Consider the following 19,252-nt stretch of genomic DNA (forward strand, 5'->3'; position numbering starts at 1 on the left):
GAAAATACTTCTCATTGACTTTGTTAACAATGTACAAGAGGTGCTCTTTATATAGGTGTATCACGTATGTCTAATAAGGTTATATATTCCTATGCTAATACGGTAAGTAAACATTCTATAATTAAATACAGAAAATGTACTAAGGTATCCTATCGAATATTCTGTATGATTTTCTTTATTCATGTACAATGAATTTGGACGTGTATGAATCTGGACACATTCACTTAATGTTCTAACGTGCACCCTCAAACTCAAAGTGGGGCAACCAACTTGAGTTTGCTTATTTTGAAAACATAGAAATTTCTTGCGTAAATTACACAAGAATAGTGCATAATCACCAAAAAGGAAAACGAAGCTAGAATACTTACCTTCGGAAAATAGCGGGTAACTGCACGACGGAAGTGAGAAAGAAGAGAAGAAAGATGGGGAATAAAGTGCTTGATTATTCCCTCAAGCTGTTGGGTTTAAATAACCTTCGACAAAAATACAAATAAGGAAAGACTACAATTACAAGGCTACCAAATCTCCTAGTTACTTACTTATAGGGTTTGTGTAATTACAGGTATTTGTGTTTCTTTTTATATTTACATAGTATTAATTCTTGCCTATTTGACACTCCTCCTTAAGTTGGAGCATACATGTCATATGCTCTTAGCGTGCTACAGATATCGCCAATTCTGGACCCTCAGAGTGATTTTGTGAGTACATCTGCTAGTTGGTCTTTTAAGTTGAGAAAACTCTTAACAATGCACCCAGACTCAAATCTTTTATTAGATGAAGTGACAATCTACTTCAATATGCTTCATTATTGCATGAAATACTGGATTCAAAAGTGATATGTAATGCGGCTTGATTATCACAACCAATTTCATCAGCTCGTCCCCTCCAATCTTTAACTCCTATAGAAGTTGCCTTAGCTATATTAGCTCGCAAGTAGCCAATGCCATAGCCCGATATTCTGCCTTTGCTCTTGACCTAGCCACCATATTTGGCTCTTTACTTTTCCAGGATATTAGATTGCCTCCAATTAAAATACAATAGCATGCAGTGGACTGTATATCTAGGAAGAAACAAGCTCCCATGTGCCCACTAGCATGTAAAGCGGACATCTCTTCGATTATAGCCTGTCGCCATAAGAGATGAGATAGCGCTTCACCAGAGGATGTCATACGATTAATAAGATAACAGGACGTGAGAGTTGCATTCTCCCAAAAAACACAACGGAACATGAGATTGCATGAGTACGGTACGAGCAAGTTCAATGAGATGCCTATTCTTTTTTTCAACTACCCCATTATTGAGATGTGTATGGACAAGATGATTGATGAATGATCACATAAGAGTTCATAAACTGTTGAAATGGGGAAGACTAATACTCTAGGGCATTATCACTACAATTTGTGCGGGTAAAAACCCAGAATTGATTTTGAATTTCAGTGTGGAAGATCTGAAAAACAGAAAGCAACTCAGATCGGCTTTTCATCAAGAATATCCAAGTGCACCTGGATTAAACTGACCAAGTAGTGGAATCCCAAGGTAGAACTGACCCGGCTAGGACCCCAAACATCTGAGTGGACTAAAGTGAAAGGTGACTGCTCGATTATAAGGACATCGGGGAAAATGAGAGCGAGTGTGCTTACCGAGCTGAAATGAATCAACACTCTAGAGTGGACAAGTGAGACAAACCAGGTACTATTTTTTGAAGTTTTGATACGCTGGGATGTCCCAACCGTTTATGTAATAAATCTGGTAAATCAGTAACAGGACAAGCTGTTGAAGGTAGATAAGATGTGAGTCCATCTGATTTAGCAAGGATAAGGTAATAAAGTCCATTTGATTCACGCTCGATACCAATGATCCACCCCGTACCGCCTTACTGTGTAAAAACAAGGTTATCAAGAAATAAAACAGAGCATTTAAGTGATTTGGCTAAGCAACTAACAACTATGAGATTAAAAAGACTACCGGGAACATAAAGGACTGAATCCAAAGGTAAGGAATGAAGTGGACTTGCTTGACCTATTCCAGTTGCATAGGTTTGAGACCCGTTTGCCATTGTGACTGTTGGAAGAGATTGAGAATATGAAATAGTAGTGAAAAGAGATTTATTACCAGAAATGTGATTAGCTACACCTAAATCAATGACCAAGAGTTGGAAGAAGAAGATTGAGATATACAAGTCACGCTGTTACCTGTTTGAACAATAGAAGCTATCTCAGAAAATGTCTGCTTCCGTGCTTTTTACTAAAGGAACTCAATATAGTCCAGTAAAGAAACCATCTGGGTATTCGAAGTATAGGACCCAACGGTATTTGAGCCAACTCCAAGAGAATCCAATCTAACTAACATTATAATGGATTTAAGAGACGTCAACCAAACAAAACCAGATATTCGATAAAGAATACCAACAATGCTGAGATAACCTCAAAATAGGCAATTAGAAGTGTAGCCAAATGTTATATTGATCACAAATACTGTTCCAGTCACTATGCTAGTAGTAAGTTGGTCAAAAGTGACTAGACCATTGTTTTTGCCCGAAAAACCACTGCTCTCGTCGGAATTTAAGAAAAAAAGTCATCGGAGTATGAAAAAGTCGGCGGAATGTGATGGGATCTGGATGGGTAGGCTCAGAATCACCTCACGAGCAAGCTGTCGTCAAGGAATTTTGCCGGAATCAGGCTAGAAAGCGGCTCACGCGCCGGAAAATGGAGACAGTTGCCGGAAAATAAAAAAGGTAGTCGAAATTTGGTGTAACATGGATGGGTAGGCTCTGAATTGCTTCGCGAGCCAACTGTCCTCAAGAGTCGTTGCCCAAAAATGGCTGGAAATTGTCTTGCGCCGATGCGTGAGAAAGAATCTCGCGGGAAAATTTTCTTTGGCCTGCTCGTTTGGGTTGAGGAGGTTTTTGTTGGAGATGTTTTTATGGGTTGGTCGCTGCAGGCTGATCTACCTCGTGGTGGTGTTGCTTTTTCACAACATTGACATCTACTGATTTTTCTTAAATGGACATCCTTAAGTCGCTGGAAAAATTGCGCGGCGACTGGTCTTTCTTCCCGATGTCGCCGGAATGCTGCGCATGAATTATTTTCTAAGTTCCGCTATGATACCAGGTGAGAAAGCACGGGAGAGAAAATATATTATTATCATCATTTACTATAATACAACCTATTTATATCTACGCTCTACAACTACATACTACTTCTATTCCAATGTGGGACTAAGCATACTAATCTATATATTATTAAAAAGGAGAGGAAAGAGCCCTCTCCTTAAGCCAAGTGACAACCTAGAAAAAAGCCTCATGGCATAAGTAGTTAATAATTTGTTATTAGTTATTAATTAGTTACTATTATTTTTGAATTTAAATATCTATAATATAGTAAAATCTATCTATATATTATTAAAAGCAGACGAAAAAGCCCTCTCCTTAAGCCAAGTGGTAACCTAGAAAAAAGCCACATGGCATAAGTAGTTAATTATTAGTTATTTAGTTAATAATTAGTTATTGGTTATTATTTGTAAATCTAAATATCTATAAAGTAACAAAGTAATATTTTATAATAAAAAAACAAAAATTTAAAAAAAACCGTCCATTCAAATTGAAGACTAGTTTCAAGTTGGAGTTTTAAAATTATTTAAAAAAAACAAACTAAAATTACCATATAATAAAAAACTGCCAATTTAAGTTTTTTTGTTTTTTTAATCATTTTTCTTTTCTTTTTAAAATAAAAAGTTTATTTATTCAGAAAATATTATTTAGAATAATATAATAAAAAAAAATGTATCCTCTATTATAATATTGAAAAAAAGTAGCATACAATAATTTAAATAATATAATATGCTACTAAATATTGGATAATATAATGAAGAAAAATACAAAAAAGTTATTCAACAATGACTATACAAATCTCTTTAATTTAATAGAGATTTTATTCATTAAAATTCAGATAATATTATTGAGAACAATAGGATAAAATTTAAAATAATAAAATATTTCAAGAGTAATAAAATATATGTCTTCTATTATATTACAAAAAGAAAGTAATAGACAAAAATACTAAACAAAGTAATATGCTAATACAAATTTATATTAACAATGTAATTATATTATATATTGGATAATATAATAAAAAAATACAGACCAAAAAGGTTATTCGATTACTATATAAGTCCCTTTAATTTAAAAGAGATTTTATTCATTAAAATTCAGATAAAATTATTGACAACAAAAGAATACAATTTATTCAATGACTATATAAGTCCCTCTAATTTAATAGCGATTTTATTATTAGGTATAGCACATTGACAAATAAGATGACAATTGAAATTTATTAAAGCAATACGATCTAATTTATTCAAACAAGCCCGATCGCAATGTAATTTAATTAATATTTTTTAATATTGACTGCGCATCGCGCGGGTACGACTACTAGTACATACATAAACTATCTAACAAATTTGATTTAAAATCTAAACGTACTGATTGTTTTAATGTTCTACCATTCTTTGAATGAGTGTGTACCAATAGTATTTTCAATGCACACTCAACTAGTATTTCTCAAAAATAAAAAAAATAAAAATGCACACTCAACTAGTGGTGGAACCAAAAAAGATAGTATATGATGGAGGTACCAAATATTCAATATTCGCTTTATGCACTGGCTATTGACAAAAGAGTTGTCTGAATTGATTTTGCTACTATTGATCTTTCCCGAGCAAATTTCGTTTTGGTGCTTTCAAGTATATTGACTCGAAAGCGGACTACAACTTAACTATTTGTAACAAATAAATTTTCTCTGTTTTGTTAAGATGTTTTTATTTACTTTTTATCGTAAGGAGTGTGAGAGGTTGGCCTTGTTGGATTCGAGGAGAGGTAGAGGTAGGTCTAAGAAGTATTGGGGAGAGGTGATTAGGCAGGACCGACACAACTCTAGCTTACTGAGGACACGACCCTTGATAGGAAAGTATGGAGGGCTAAAATTTGGGTACAAGGCTAGTAGGTAGTCAAGCGTTTGTCTTCGCCATACTAGTAGCTTTAATACTATTCTCTTTTTTCTTACCCTTCGATTCTATCACTACACGTTGTTTCTTGTGCTTCTGTTATCTTATTATCTTGCTATTGATGCTGCTTCTCTTTCATGGCTTTTCCACTACTGTATTTCTTCTTAAAACTGCTATGACTGTGTTTTGCTTGAGCTGAGAGTCTATCGGAAACAACTTCTCCACCTTTGTAAGGTAGGGGTAAGGCTGCATACACACTACCCTCTCGCGACTCCACTTGTGGGATTACACTGGATTTGTTGTTGTTGTTACATTAATTAAATAGTCGTCTCCTTGTTGCTAAATGATGGCTGTGCTCCATATACTTCTAAAGGATCTGTTTTTCTTCGTTTATGATCAAATGCATTTTAGTTTCTAAAATTAAATGTAATTGTTTCCTTTTTTCATAATGCTTTTCCCTAGGTGGATCTCTGTCGGTTCAGATCTGAAATTTGATGCAAGAAGAGACATGGATGATGTGGGTGCTATGTGTGTAGCAGGTAGTTATTTGAGAGTCCTAAATATGGTCTCAGGTTAAATGCTGCATGCGATCTAGCTCGTTCCTTCTCTGTTTGTTTATATCAAAATGTGCCTGGATAGAGGCAGCCGGAATGAGGTGTTAATTACTCTATTAGAAATCTAAAGGAAATGTTGACAAAGATGTTTTTGTAGTTTGAGACAGCAATGAATATCTTTTGATCTTATTCTTGGGCTATTTGTGGTAAGTGCTAAAACATAGTTATTTTGGGTCAATTGACGATGCATATGGACCACATTCTACTTTTTTCTGAGGTGGATTTGTACCTATCGCATACAATGAGTTGCTTCTTCTTGTGGATCTACGTAGGATTTTTCTGATTTATCAGCTGTACGTATGATATGGTGAAACTATGTATGGTTCCTTAGCATTCTTTTCTTTTGTTGTTTCCGGTTCCAAATGGTTAATGACTGAATGGATTTTGTAACTTAATATCTATAACTTTCTCTTGTAGTGCATGCTTTGAACAAGCTACCTTATTCTAAGCTTGACTCAAAGTCTGTTGGCATCAGGGAGGGAGTTGTTTTTTCAACATACAGCAGTCTCATAGCATCTTCAGAGAAAGGTCGGTCTCGTTTGCAGCAGCTTGTACAGTGGTGTGGGCCAGAATTTGACGGTCTCCTCATATTTGATGAGGTATAATTTTGGACTAATTTCAATATAGTTTGCAGAAAAAAATGTATCCATGTTATGGATCTTGGTTAGTAGTCCAAATTCTTGCGAGAAAGAGACATCCAACTTGTCTCACTTGGCTATGGTTTTACTATTTATTTGTAGTGTCACAAGGCAAAAAATTTGGTCCCTGAAGCTGGGGGACAGCCAACACGAACTGGTGAAGCTGTACTTGAAATCCAGGTTTGTTTTTCAAATTTTGTCATTGAATTTCGGTGAAAATGTGGTTCCATCCAAATTGAGTCATTGAAACATTGAGTTCCCAGAAAATATATATTGTGCTAGAAAGAAAAGCAAGTTGAGATCTCTTCCTGCTGTCTGGGTTTCCTCTTTCTTCTTCCCCTTTCTTGTAAGTTTTTTTTTTTGTAGGAATGAAAAGATTTCATTAGTGACAATATAGAAGGACAAGAAATACGGATAATCTGACATAGAGCTTGCTGAAAGAAAGTTTTTCCAGTCTCCTTGAAGAATAGTTAAGGCCGCTCGAGAAAGAAAATCCTGCTATCTTGCACCTGCAAGAAGAGACAATTTGTTACTCTGTCCCACACGGTGACCTAGGGCATTCAATTGCCTGGGGAATTCTTTGAATTCAAGCCTTGGGCAATTCACAACGGCAAATATCGCAGTGCTCTACTAGAGCCCCAAATCTTGGTACTAACAATCTCAAAACTCATTCCAGGAGGAATGATTTTTGATTCAACAACAACAACAACAACCCAGTAGAATTTCACAAGTGGGGTTTGGGGAGGGTAGTGTGTACGCAGACCTTACCCCTACCCCGAAGGGGTAGAGAGGCTGTTTCCGAAAGACCCTCGGCTCAATAACATGGTAAATGATCTCACCAAATCTCCCTAGCAAGAAAATATGCGAGATAACTCTGAGATGCTCATTACATTGTGTAGATGATAATCCAATTAGGAAGAATTGCATTATAGTGTATCCCAATATGCAGTCTTTTCCTAGGGTGTTAAGCTAGAAAGAAGAAGCGATGCACAACTTTAAAAAAATAGGATTAAAGTTCCATAACATACATGAATTTAGAGGTTTACAAATTAGAATTCCAATAAGATTATCCAATTATATTTTCAGCCATTGCACCCAAAGGTGTGGCCTAGTAGCTAATGAAGTGGATGCAAACCTTGGAGATTCAAATCTCAACAGACACAAAAAACAAAAGGTAATCTTTACCTCTGTCGAAGCTTGGTAAGCGAGAGTTTCCCTGTACCTATGCTGGTGTATTCTACAGAATAGTCAAGGTGCGGGCAAGTTGGCCCGAACACCACCATTATATGTATATATGTATAAGCATGCATGTGCCGAATAATAAGAAGAAAAAGTGAAATTAGTCCCGAAAGTAATTTCAGCTCAATGTTTAATTTACATATAGGGTGTGTTTGGTTGGCTTAAATATTTTGGAAAACATTTTCCTTATCAACTCATTTTCCTCCAATTGAAGGAAAATGTTTTCCTTATCAAGAAAAGGGAAAACATTTTCTAAAACTCCTTCTCAACATTCTCCACCCTCACCAACCCACTCACCCCCCTCTCTCCAAAAAAGGCTTTTTTTTTTAAATTTCAGTTTTTCTGTTACCACCCACCCTACTACCCCTCCACCCCACCCCCACCCCCCTCCCGCAAAAAAAAAAGAATTTTTTTTTACCTTTAGTTTTTTTTTTTTTTTACAATTTCAAATTTCTGTTTTTTTCGTTCGTCTGCACCACCCACCCCCACCTACCCCCCCCCTACCCCCCCCCCCCCGCGCGAAAAAAAATAATTTTTAAATATATTTTTCAGTTTTAGCTTTTTTTTTTTTATCGGTTTAAAGGTTCAAAATTTTACAAGTACCAAAGCTATGAGTTCGGAGGTTTATGTGTTTGGAAGTTTACGGGTTTAGAAATTATAAAGATTACGGGTTCGAAATTCCGCGGTTTCGAAAGTTTAGCGGTTCGAAAGTTTATGAAATTTGTGGATTCGTAAGGTTGTTGGTTTGAAAGTTTATGGCTTCATGTTTATTATATCTAAATTATTTATGAATACTCTTGAGAAATCATTTTCCTTAATTTGCGAACCAAACATCGGAAAATGAATAAGATTACTACTTGTTTTCCAAGAAAACATTTTCTTGGAAAATATTTTCCACGGAAAACATTTTCCGTTATACCAAACACACCCATAATTTTAGTTCCAATATTGAAGAACAACTAGAGAAAAAATTGAGTGTAGCTAACTGCATGTCAGGTCGAATAACAAGAAGAAAAGTAGAGAACTAGAACTCATTAAGAGAGCAAATTTCAAGAGAACAAAATTTCTAGAGAGAAGAATAATAAAACAAAAGTCAAAGAAGAGAATGTAGTAGAAGCAGATGAAAGATGGAGAAGAAGAAGAGAGCAAGACAAGAAAAATTAACCTCTGCAATGAATTTGACTCTATATGTCAAATGAGGTAGTTGACTCAGAAAGAAGAACAGAGAGTCGGGGGATTTTATGTCTTGGATCTTGCGAAACTTATTACTTTGTGAATTGGGAATTTTTGGATTTCATTGTGTTGAAGATGGGCGTTGGGATAAGTGGAGGAGATAATCAAATTTTGCATATCTATTGCTAGATTCTATGTGTTGGTGAATAAGAGAGTGTATTTTTTTGGTAGCTCGAGGGGCTTGAGCCAAGGTGATCTATTATCTCCCATGCTATTTATTTTGGTGATGGCGACGTTGAGCAAGATGGACAGTGTTGTTGCAAGAGGTCTCTTAAGGGGTTTCTCTGCCTTGTTTATGGGGCATAGCAACGTCGTAGTCGCGTATCTTTTATTTGTAGGTGAGTGGTATTTTGTGATGCAAATGGCTCCCAACTGTCATACTTGAGGCATGTCCTCATCTATTCTAGACCTCAAGATCAACCTTAGAAAATGTGAGGTCATATCAATTGGCGGGGTGAATGACATTAACGAGCTTGCGCAGGTGATGAAATGTAAGCTAGGTGCATTACCTACTATCTGTACGGATCTACCTTTGTCCTTTGGTACCTCAAACAAGGATCTTGATGTGTGGAATTCGATGATTAAAAGAGTTGAGAACAAGCTAGTCGGATGACAAAAGAGGCAATATTTGAAAAGAGGGAAGTAAGTATTTTGTCGAAAGGATCTTACTCTGTCGCTTCTCCAGGCCACGTTATCGTAACTGAAAGGTCGGAAGGACTTCAATTGAACTTCTTATGGGATGCAGCGGATGGAACTAGCAAGTTTCATTCCGTGAATTTGAAAGAAGTCATGTCTCCAAAGAAATGGAGAGGACTTGCAGTGAAAGATCTTAGGTTTTTTAAGAAAGTTCTATTAGGGAAGTGGATTTGGTGATTTGAATTTAAGAAGAATGCTACGTGGAGGGGAGTGTTAGCAGAAAAACATCTCAGGATGTTGGTTGGAGGAGTACAGACATCATGATTCCTTTTCGGTGCGGTTTATGGAGGAGCACATGAAGGGGTGGAATGAATTTAGTGGCCTCATTTTTTTCCAGGGTTGGGGACGAAAGCATGATTAGTTTTTTGCGGGCACTGAGAGTGTGGATAGAGTTAGTCAAGGAGAGCTTTTCCTAACTTGTACGGAGTCTCGTGTCAGAAAGAGATGACAGTCCAACAGATTTGTAAGTCACATGTGAGGAAGTTAGTTGTTCGAGATTTAGGAGGAACCTCAGCATTAGGAGATGGGTGAACTTTTTAGCCTAATGGTGCTATTATATGAACAAAACGCACCGAATACTGCATTTATTGTATGGAGATGGTGAGAGAATAAGGACAACTTGTTCACCTATCAACAAAAAAAAGGATGACTTATTCACTGTTAAGTCGTATTACCAGAGTTTACTAGGGAGGGAGATCTACTTTTCCACATCGTTCTATTTGGGTTGCAGGGCGCCCATGAAGGTGTGTTTCTAATTGGATGATATCTTTATAATTAAATATTTAATACATAGGAAAAGCATGATGGTACTGTAGAAAATTTGAATCAGAAAAACTCGTAGTCCATTTGTAAATGGAAGGAGTTGAAGAAATATAGAAGAAATTGAGAAAAGTATCTATTTGGTATACATTTAGCATATTTCTTCAAAATACATGGCATTCTACCTATTGGTTCCTTTTTACTTAGTAACATCTCTAGTTTCGTCTATTAATTGTTTTTCGGTTAAAAGAATAAAGAACTCAAAAAGATGGAGATAAATTCTATCTTATAAGACCTCACCATCGACATAAACATTATAGAGGGAGCGGACAAAAAAGCATGAACTAATGGAAATTCATTACTCTTGTTTTATAAGGTAATGGAAATTCAGTACCATGACTCCAAATCATTATATCATCTGTTGTGGACTCTTAGTACTTGTGTGGAATATAGGGTAAAATTAATGGTTTAGATTTCTCTTTATATCGTTAACATGATCCTTCATACTCCTTATATCTGTAGTTTGTTCCCCTTTTTGGTGCTAATGAAAATTATTTACCTATAAAAAGGTACCCCTTTTGATTACCTTATGCAAATGAGTCTAATGAAGGAACTACATCCATTCCCATGCAAGCACTTGTTTCATATATACTAAGGCCTCATTTGTTTGCACTTAATGGAGGTCTGAATCTTAATCATTCAGATCTCAGACATTAAGTGCGTTTGTTTTTAAAGTCTGAATCTTAATTATTCAGATCTTAATCATTAAGTGTGTTTGTTTTTTTACTTCACAACCACTTAATGGGTCTGGATAGGTCTGTATGATTAAGATCTATAATAGAGACTTAATTTCATTAAGATGCTATCATATATTCATTGTTAACTGCCACCGCCGCCTACCATTATCAACTACCACCATACTCAACCATCACCACCCCCACCACCACCTCCACCTCCGCCACCACCACGCCACCATCATCCTTAATCATAGCCTCCATTATCGACCATCACCACCTACTATTCCCACCACTCCGACCACCACTATTCTCACCCACAATCGACACTCATCCGACTCAACTACCACAACTAACCACCCCCATCACCATCAACAACCACAGCCGGCACTGTCCATCAATATAGCCTACCACCACCCACCCACCACCTTCCTCAATCACAACTACTACCACCACCCGACATTATTAACTATCACCACCCACCACCACCATCCTCAATCATAATCGCCACCAATACCAATCACTACTAGCTACTAGCATGAACCACTATCATCAACCAAAACTACCACCAACCAGCGCCTTCTAGTCGGCATTCACCCGTTAGCCATCACCACCAACAACTATGATATTTTAAAAAACTCTATATTTTATTGATAGAATATTAGGTTAGTTAGTATTTCATTTGAATTTTATGTTTATTAATTTTCAAATAAAGATAAATTTTATACATTCAGATGTTAAAAATCAAACAGTCTTAATTATTTCTGTTCAGATCTTAATACACATCTTAATATATTCAGATATGTATTCAGATTCAGATGTCTTAATCTTAATACACATCTTGATATTCAGATGTGTATTCAGATTCAGACGTCTTAATCTTAAAAAAAACAAATGAGGCCTAAATAGCCCCAGCCCAAACCCCATATTCTTTACAATCACAAAATGATGTTGCTGAATGTATTCCTTTATACGATAAGTACGTCATTAGGTGTTCAAATTGCTTTAGCCACACTAGAACATGAAGAGGCATCATAATTTTGTGAGGGACTCCTTGTTGAGATTTCTAGTTCAATATGCGTAATGGTATGATGGATGGATTTAGCTAGCAGACATTGTGGAGATGTATTCTTAAAGTTGTCAAGCTATTATTGATACTCTTTATCATGAATGTGGTTAAATTTTACAAGGAATTCGGAGGTGAGATCATATGGAACCTAAATTTTCGAAAAAATTCCATGATGGGAGGTCGAAGAACATAACAATGTGCTTAGTTGTTGTTGCGACTAGAAAATCCCTCACTCTTACGGTTGTAGATATTAGATGTGGGATGGTTTGAGGGAAGGAATGTTTGTAGCTCATTTTATGGCAAATTGTTACTGATGTAGGCGAGGACCTTTCCCTCTATTCCATGTGATCTCTAGAGGTATGAGAAATGTGTAGTTTTTCACATGGTTGACAACATGTGGACCTGTTGTCACCACAAGTAATCTAACAAATAAAGAGAAATATTTAGTTATTGCTGTTTGAGAAAAAGAAAAGTCTTATCGCAATGACATCCTTAAGTAGTTCTTATTATTATTCTTTCTTTGAAGTAGTTGCGCTTCTTCGGATATACCTGTTGAGGGTGGCCTATGGGTGCAGGATTTCTAAAAAACAAACGTAGGATGACTTTGATATTGTTCATATTTTAAGTAGTAGGGGAATATGATAACGTTCTTTTACTTCATTTCTTGATGGTATATTGGGTAAGGTTTTCGAAGAGATAGAGAAACATGGTATGAGAAGTTTCTGCTTAGTGCTTATGAGGATTATTTGGAAGGAGAGATGTGAGAAGTGTGTGATCATCTCATCTATAAGCTTTGTTAGAGATAGCCTAAGTTGCTCGGGCACCGATGCGGGTATCCGATATGGGTGCGGATCTAGAGGTCAGATCCTTCGAAATGTAAATTCTAAGGTTTGGGGATATGGATCCTAGTACGGATACGGTTGCGGGGATCCGACTAAAAATAATTCAAAAATAAATAAAAATATAAAAATATCTATAAAATTATGAGAAATTTTGTGGAATACTTACGTATAGCTTGTAAAGTGTGAATTTTTTTATTCTCTTGTTGTAGATTAGTAAATGATTGATTTCCTAGATAAGGTATGCTATTTTCTTCAAATTTACCCGAGTTTTGGTTCTGATTTCGGGAATCAAATTGTATCTCGTCTCGAATTTTTCCGTTCGTCGTGGTCAAAGTACCCAAAATTATTTGACCAGATCCGGTACGGATCCCATACCCGCATCTAAAAACTAGTGTCGTGCGACACGAGTGTGGCGCCTAAATTGCCGCGTCAGAGCAACTTAGGAGATCGCGTTTTTATTTAGTTAATTATGTTTTTGCAACACACTCCTTCATGTGTGGACTTGATTCTTTTCGTGGGTCATGCGCATGAAAATTCTTTTTGATAATGGGTGGCGGCGAGACTCGAATCTAGCACCTCTTGTTTGCTCTGATACCATATTGAATAGTGTGTGATCATCTTATCTAGAAGCTTAAGCTGTTAGAGAGAGTTTAACTTTTATTTAGTTAATTATGTCTTCAACATGCCCCTCACGTACATGCATAATTATTTTTCATGAGCCAACCATTTGGAAAATCCTTTTGATAACGAGATGGGGATTTGGTCTCCTTATATGGCCTTGGGCAATACTCACCTCATAAGCTATCTTTTGAGGTTGTTTCCTCATGGTATTAGAGCTAGCATCCCAATATTTGGTTTACCCGATGTTGGGCCCCTATATTATATTTTACATGCTCCAGTTTGCAAGCGTGCGCGTGCAGGGGTGTTGAGTTGTCTCACTATCGGATGTGGGATGGGAACTTGGTCTCCTCATATAGTCTTGTGTGATCCTCACCTCATGAGTTAGCTTTCGGGTTGGGTTATGTCCAGAGGTCCATTTTTTTTTTCACCTGCTATATTTGTTTAACCTGTATTAATCTTTTTTGATCAGTTTTTCCTATTAGTATATATAATTGGATGTTTTTCATGGAAAATCATGATGATTCTTTACCTTTTGTTGTGCATCCTATACGCTGTGGTTTCCCTGTCACAATCAAATTTTATTACTTAATGAATTGATGGATAATTAATAAGAATTCTGGAGAGCAAGCAGGAATGAAGGTTAGCTAATCCTTGCATGAAAATGCTCCATCCTAACCATAATAAACCCTTAGCATTACGTTTCACCATGGGATTCTAATAACTTTTATCTAGGCCTCTCAACAGAACCCCTAAGTTAGGGGGCCAGCCTTTGAGTGGTATAGCCTGCAACAGAAGCTAGAGAACAAAACCTTGTCAGGTCAATATCAACACCTGCAATCCCCCATTAAGCTATGCTTTTATTCAGTGATGAACACTGTACAACATATTCGTAAAAAAAGAAATACGGTAGTGGTGAAAAAAACTTGTCATTTCTGATAAGTTTGCATAATCTTTGAGTAGACTTGTTGCTATGTTGGGTTTATTTGCCTTGGACAATTTTGGGTCGTTATACTTATTGCTCTTGATATCCGTAGCACATGAACAACTATTACTACCAAGCACATGGTCGTTATACTAATTGCATTTTGTATTACAGGCTCGTCTTCCTCAAGCTCGTGTTGTTTATTGTTCAGCGACTGGTGCTTCTGAGCCTCGCAATATGGCCTACATGGTTCGCCTTGGTCTTTGGGGAGTTGGAACTGCTTTTCTCAATTTCCGTGACTTTTTAGGTCAGGCTTCTGATTGCTAAAACTAATAGTTTCTTAGCATAGTTCTTTTTTTTTTTTTTAAAATTTTGATCAGTAAGCAAAAGATAATATAGCATGAACAGCAAAACCAGCACTAAGGAAGTGCTTGTGTTCCTAGCGAAGTTTTATTGATCATGAGGTTATAACTACCTGAGTCATCTCACTTTCAATGACTTTTAAAAGTAAGTTTTATCCTAATGTATTAAATGCTTATATACTAGTTCATATAGCGGCCCTAGATGCAAGAAAAAAAGGTAGGAACTTGAAGATGATATATCAGTGGTTATGTTTTGCTGTGGTAGATTATTGATTGCTTTGTTTGCATCCACAATTACTCTAAGCTTACACTTGGCTGGATATGTGCTCAGTGGGAATATGATACTTGATACCAAGGAGCCGTTTGGCCATGAGAATTATTCACTTTTTTCCGGAATAATTTTTCACTTTATTTCAAAATTCAAAATTCGGTGTGAGATAATACTGGGTATAATGTTGTTGTTGTTCAAAATTCAAAATCAATGTTTGGTTAGAAAATTTCCAAATTGAACTTGGAGCTGGACTCCAACAACAACAACAACCACCTCAGTGTAATCCCACTAGTGGGGTCTGAAGAGGGTAGTGTGTACGCATACCTTATCCCTACCTTAGGATACCTGTTGAAAAGAAATGTGTAACAACGTCTGTAGTTGCATCACCAATTATAGCCCAAGCCTTCTGGAAGAAGTGTGCATTGAACCCATCACAACTGAATGCCTTTAAATCATCAATATCCTTTAGAGCTTGATACACTTTTTTTTTTTTGTAACAGGGGTAGTTAGCAGCAACTCATGCACCTGTCAAGGACCCTACCTTCTTTGATTATACTAGGATTAATAGTAAGCAATTTATCTGCTGCAGAACCCAATAAGCTTCTATGTATTAGTTCACCGGCGAAATTTACCAGACTCTGTTCCTGTTCAGATTCAGCATGTTCGTCATACTAGCAAAACAATATGAGTCACTTTCCTTAGTCCTTACCCATTTTTCTAGCTTCCCTTTAATTTCTTTTTCCATCTCAAGTAGGTCTCTGCTTTCTTTTTTTGATGTGCTATAGTTCTCTGCTATCTTTTTTGGTTTCTTGTCGAGCATGTTTATATTTTTGTAATATATTTTTGCATCTTCAGCAAAGGGACTTGGTCTCTTCCATATCTACTTAGGTGAAGTGAGAACTTTATCTGATGATTGGTCCATGTGAGAAATGAAAAATCGCCCAACAAAAGTGCAAAGTCTATATAGAGACTCACGGGTTAAAGGTGGTCGTTAACACTTCAAGAAGATGATAAGTGCTACAACAACAACAAGAACAACCCAGTGGAATCCCACAAGTGGGGTCTGGGGAGGGTAGTGTGTACGCAGACCTTATCCCTACCTATGAAGGTAGAGAGACTGTTTCCGAAGGACTCTCGGCTGAAGAACGTTGAAAATGGAGCAATCGAAAAACAATAGCAACAACAATGTAATAAGGCAGTGTAATCAAATAATATAACGAATAATGACAGAGATCCAGGGATATGAAACTACAAGAATAGTGCCAATCCTACTGCTAATACTTACATACCATGTAGAAACAAGGGACTAGGAATAGGAAGGTACCCGACTAGTACTACTACTACTACTGGTACGACAAGGCAAAACTCTAGACTGTGTATCAACTTGACCTCCACACCTTTCTATCGAGGGTCATGTCCTCGATAAGATGGAGCAGAGCCATATCCTGCCTAATCACCTCGCCCCAGTTTTTCTTAAGCCTCCCTCTACCCCTCCTCTGACTCGCCGCAGGCAACCTTTCGCACCTCCTAACCGGGCATCAGCGTCTCTCCTCTTCACATGACCAAACCATCTCAGCCTCGATTCCCTCAACTTCTCTTCCACAGGAGCCACACCCATTTTGTCCTTAATATATTCATTCCTACTCTTATCTTTTCTCGTATGCCCACACATCCATTGCAACATCCTCATTTTTCTGCTACTTTCAAGAAGATGATAAGTGTTGTGATGCAAAAATTATGTACAATTCAGGCTAAGCCTGGACTGACTATCCATTTTTCTGCCGCGTACAGATCTTTCAATTTACACAAAAAATCTAATTGTTGTAAGCATGATACAACCACATATAGATCTTCCAATTTACACCAAGAAGCTAATTGTTGTAAGCTTTGTTTTTTTTTTTGATAAGGTAAATTGTATTAATCAAAAGGGAGAGAACTCCCGTATACAAGAAGTATACCAAAAAGTAGAGAATTTACATCAGAACATGATTCTCTTCAAAAGGCGCCCACTCTTCTATACAAATAGGGGCTATATGAGTGCACCAAAAAGCGATCAAAGATAAAAGACTATTCTTAAGATGTGAAAAAGGAGACTCTATCCCCTCAAAAGCTCTCCTATTTCTCTCCCCCAAAACTATCCACATGAGAGCTAACGGGGCGAACTTCCACGCCTTTTGCTTTCTTCTTCTACGGAAACCAGCCCAGCTATATAGCATTTCCTTTACAGTGCTTGGCATCACCTATTGAACACCAAAAAGGTTCAGGATCGCCCTCCACAAAGTCGAGGACACAGGGCAATGCAACAAAAGATGATCAACTTCTTCCCCTTAGCTTTTACACATATAACACCAACTAACAAGTGTAATTCCCCTCTTTCGCAGATTCTCAGCAGTCAAAATTACTCCCCTCGCTGCTAGCCATGCAAAAAAGTACACCTTCGTGGGCGCCTTAGGAATCCAGATCAAGGAGTATGGAAAAGAGGCCTCCTCTCTCACCAACATACTCTGGTAAAAGGACTTTACGGTGAACAGACCATCGCCACGCAAACCCCATTCCAAGAATCACAAGATGGCTGGGGCCTGTCTTGCCCATATAGCAGTGTCAATAAATCTTGGAGCTCCGCAATCTCCCAATCTTGCATGTTCCTTCTAAATGAGAGGTCCCATACTACCCCCCCCCTTCATGCTCCTTACGAATCTATTGGACCATCAATTCCTTCTGGTTTGAAACTTTGAAGAAGTGGGGGAAGGAGACCCTCAGAGTATCCTCTCCACACCACCTATGATTCCAAAAGCTGATTCTCCTTGCATCTCCCACCCTGTAAGAGATGTTGCCGCTGAAGGATTCCCAATTCTTCATGATACTCCTCCACATGCCACACCCGAAAGGTGTTGTGATTGCCTTGGTCCTCCAACCCCCTCCCGTGGAATCGTACTTTTCTACTATGACCTCCCTCCATAGAGCATGCTCTTCTACCCCGAATCTCCACAGCCATTTCCCCAACAAAGCTCTGTTGAATACCCTAAGATCTTTTACTCTAAGTCCACCCCACTTCTTTGGGGAAGTGACTGTCTGCCAATTCACTAGATGATACTTTCTAGTTCCATCCGCTGCATCCCAAAGAAAATTCCTTTGAAGCCGCTCCAGTTTTTCTGTGATGCTCACAGGAGCTTGCAACAGGGACAAATAATAGGTGGGCATACTCGATAAAGTGCTTTTAATGAGCACTTCCTTTTCGCCTTTTGACAAGTATTGTTTCTGCCAGCCTGCTAATCTTTTTTCAACCCTTTCGATCACTAGATTCCAAACCGTAGTATCCTTATGCGAAGCGCCCAATGGGAGACCTAGGTATGTAGTGGGAAGGGAGCCCACCTTACATCTGAGAACATAAGACAAATCATCAATGTTAGCAACCTCACTCACCGGGAAAATCTCACACTTGCCGAGGTTGATTTTGAGACCTGATACTATCTGAAACCACCGCAGGACCTGCTTCAGGAAGGTCAACTGATCCATATCGGCATCATAGAAATTCAGGGTGTTATCCGCAAAAAGCAAATGCGAGACTCTTCGGGCACTGGGCACCCCGATCGGAGCTGAGAATCCTCTCAAGAAGCCTCCGCCCGCCGCACGATCCATCATTTTACTCAAAGCATCCATCACTAGAATGAATAGCGTGGGGGAAAGGGGGTCTCCTTGCCTGAGACCCCTGGAGCTGCCAAAGAAACCACACGGACTACCATTAACCAGGACAGAGAATTTGACTGTGGAAATGCAAAACTTGATCCATCCCCTCCATCTTGCCCCAAACCCCATCCGCATCATAATGAAATCCAGGAACTCCCAATTGACATGGTCGAAAGCCTTCTCAAGGTCCAACTTGCATAGTAAGCCGGGATCTCTATTTTTCCCAAAGCGGCATCCAGGATCTGCCTACCTTCCACAAACGCATTCTGGGAGGACGAAACAGACACGTCAAGAACCTTCTTGAGTTTATTGGAAAGCACTTTAGAAATAATCTTGTAAATGCTCCCCACGAGACTAATAGGACTGTAGTCACTGATACAAGATGCACCTTTTTTCTTAGGCACAATAGTAATAAAAGAAGCATTGATACTTCTCTTGAAAACACCATTCACATGGAAGTATTCAATGACTTCTATCAACTCTCCCTTGGTGTCCCGACAGAGCTGGAAGAAGGCCAACTAGAAACCATCAGGGCCGGGGGCCTCATCACCAGCACAACTCGAC

The 19,252-nt window shown here is 37.9% G+C and overlaps 1 protein-coding gene across 1 annotated transcript in view; it reads left to right on the forward strand.

Annotated features, from left to right (window-relative positions):
- The window catches only part of LOC109207344 (protein strawberry notch), a 46,410-nt gene that overhangs the window by 6,129 nt on the left and 21,029 nt on the right, over positions 1 to 19,252 (forward strand). The window contains exons 5-8 of the mRNA XM_019370244.1: positions 5,464 to 5,540; positions 6,033 to 6,214; positions 6,356 to 6,433; positions 14,543 to 14,675. Coding sequence (XP_019225789.1) covers positions 5,464 to 5,540; positions 6,033 to 6,214; positions 6,356 to 6,433; positions 14,543 to 14,675 — 470 coding nt within the window. The remainder of the gene's footprint in view (positions 1 to 5,463; positions 5,541 to 6,032; positions 6,215 to 6,355; positions 6,434 to 14,542; positions 14,676 to 19,252) is intronic.

This window comes from Nicotiana attenuata, unplaced genomic scaffold (assembly GCF_001879085.1).
Source record: "Nicotiana attenuata strain UT unplaced genomic scaffold, NIATTr2, whole genome shotgun sequence".
NCBI classification, from domain to species: domain Eukaryota; kingdom Viridiplantae; phylum Streptophyta; class Magnoliopsida; order Solanales; family Solanaceae; genus Nicotiana; species Nicotiana attenuata.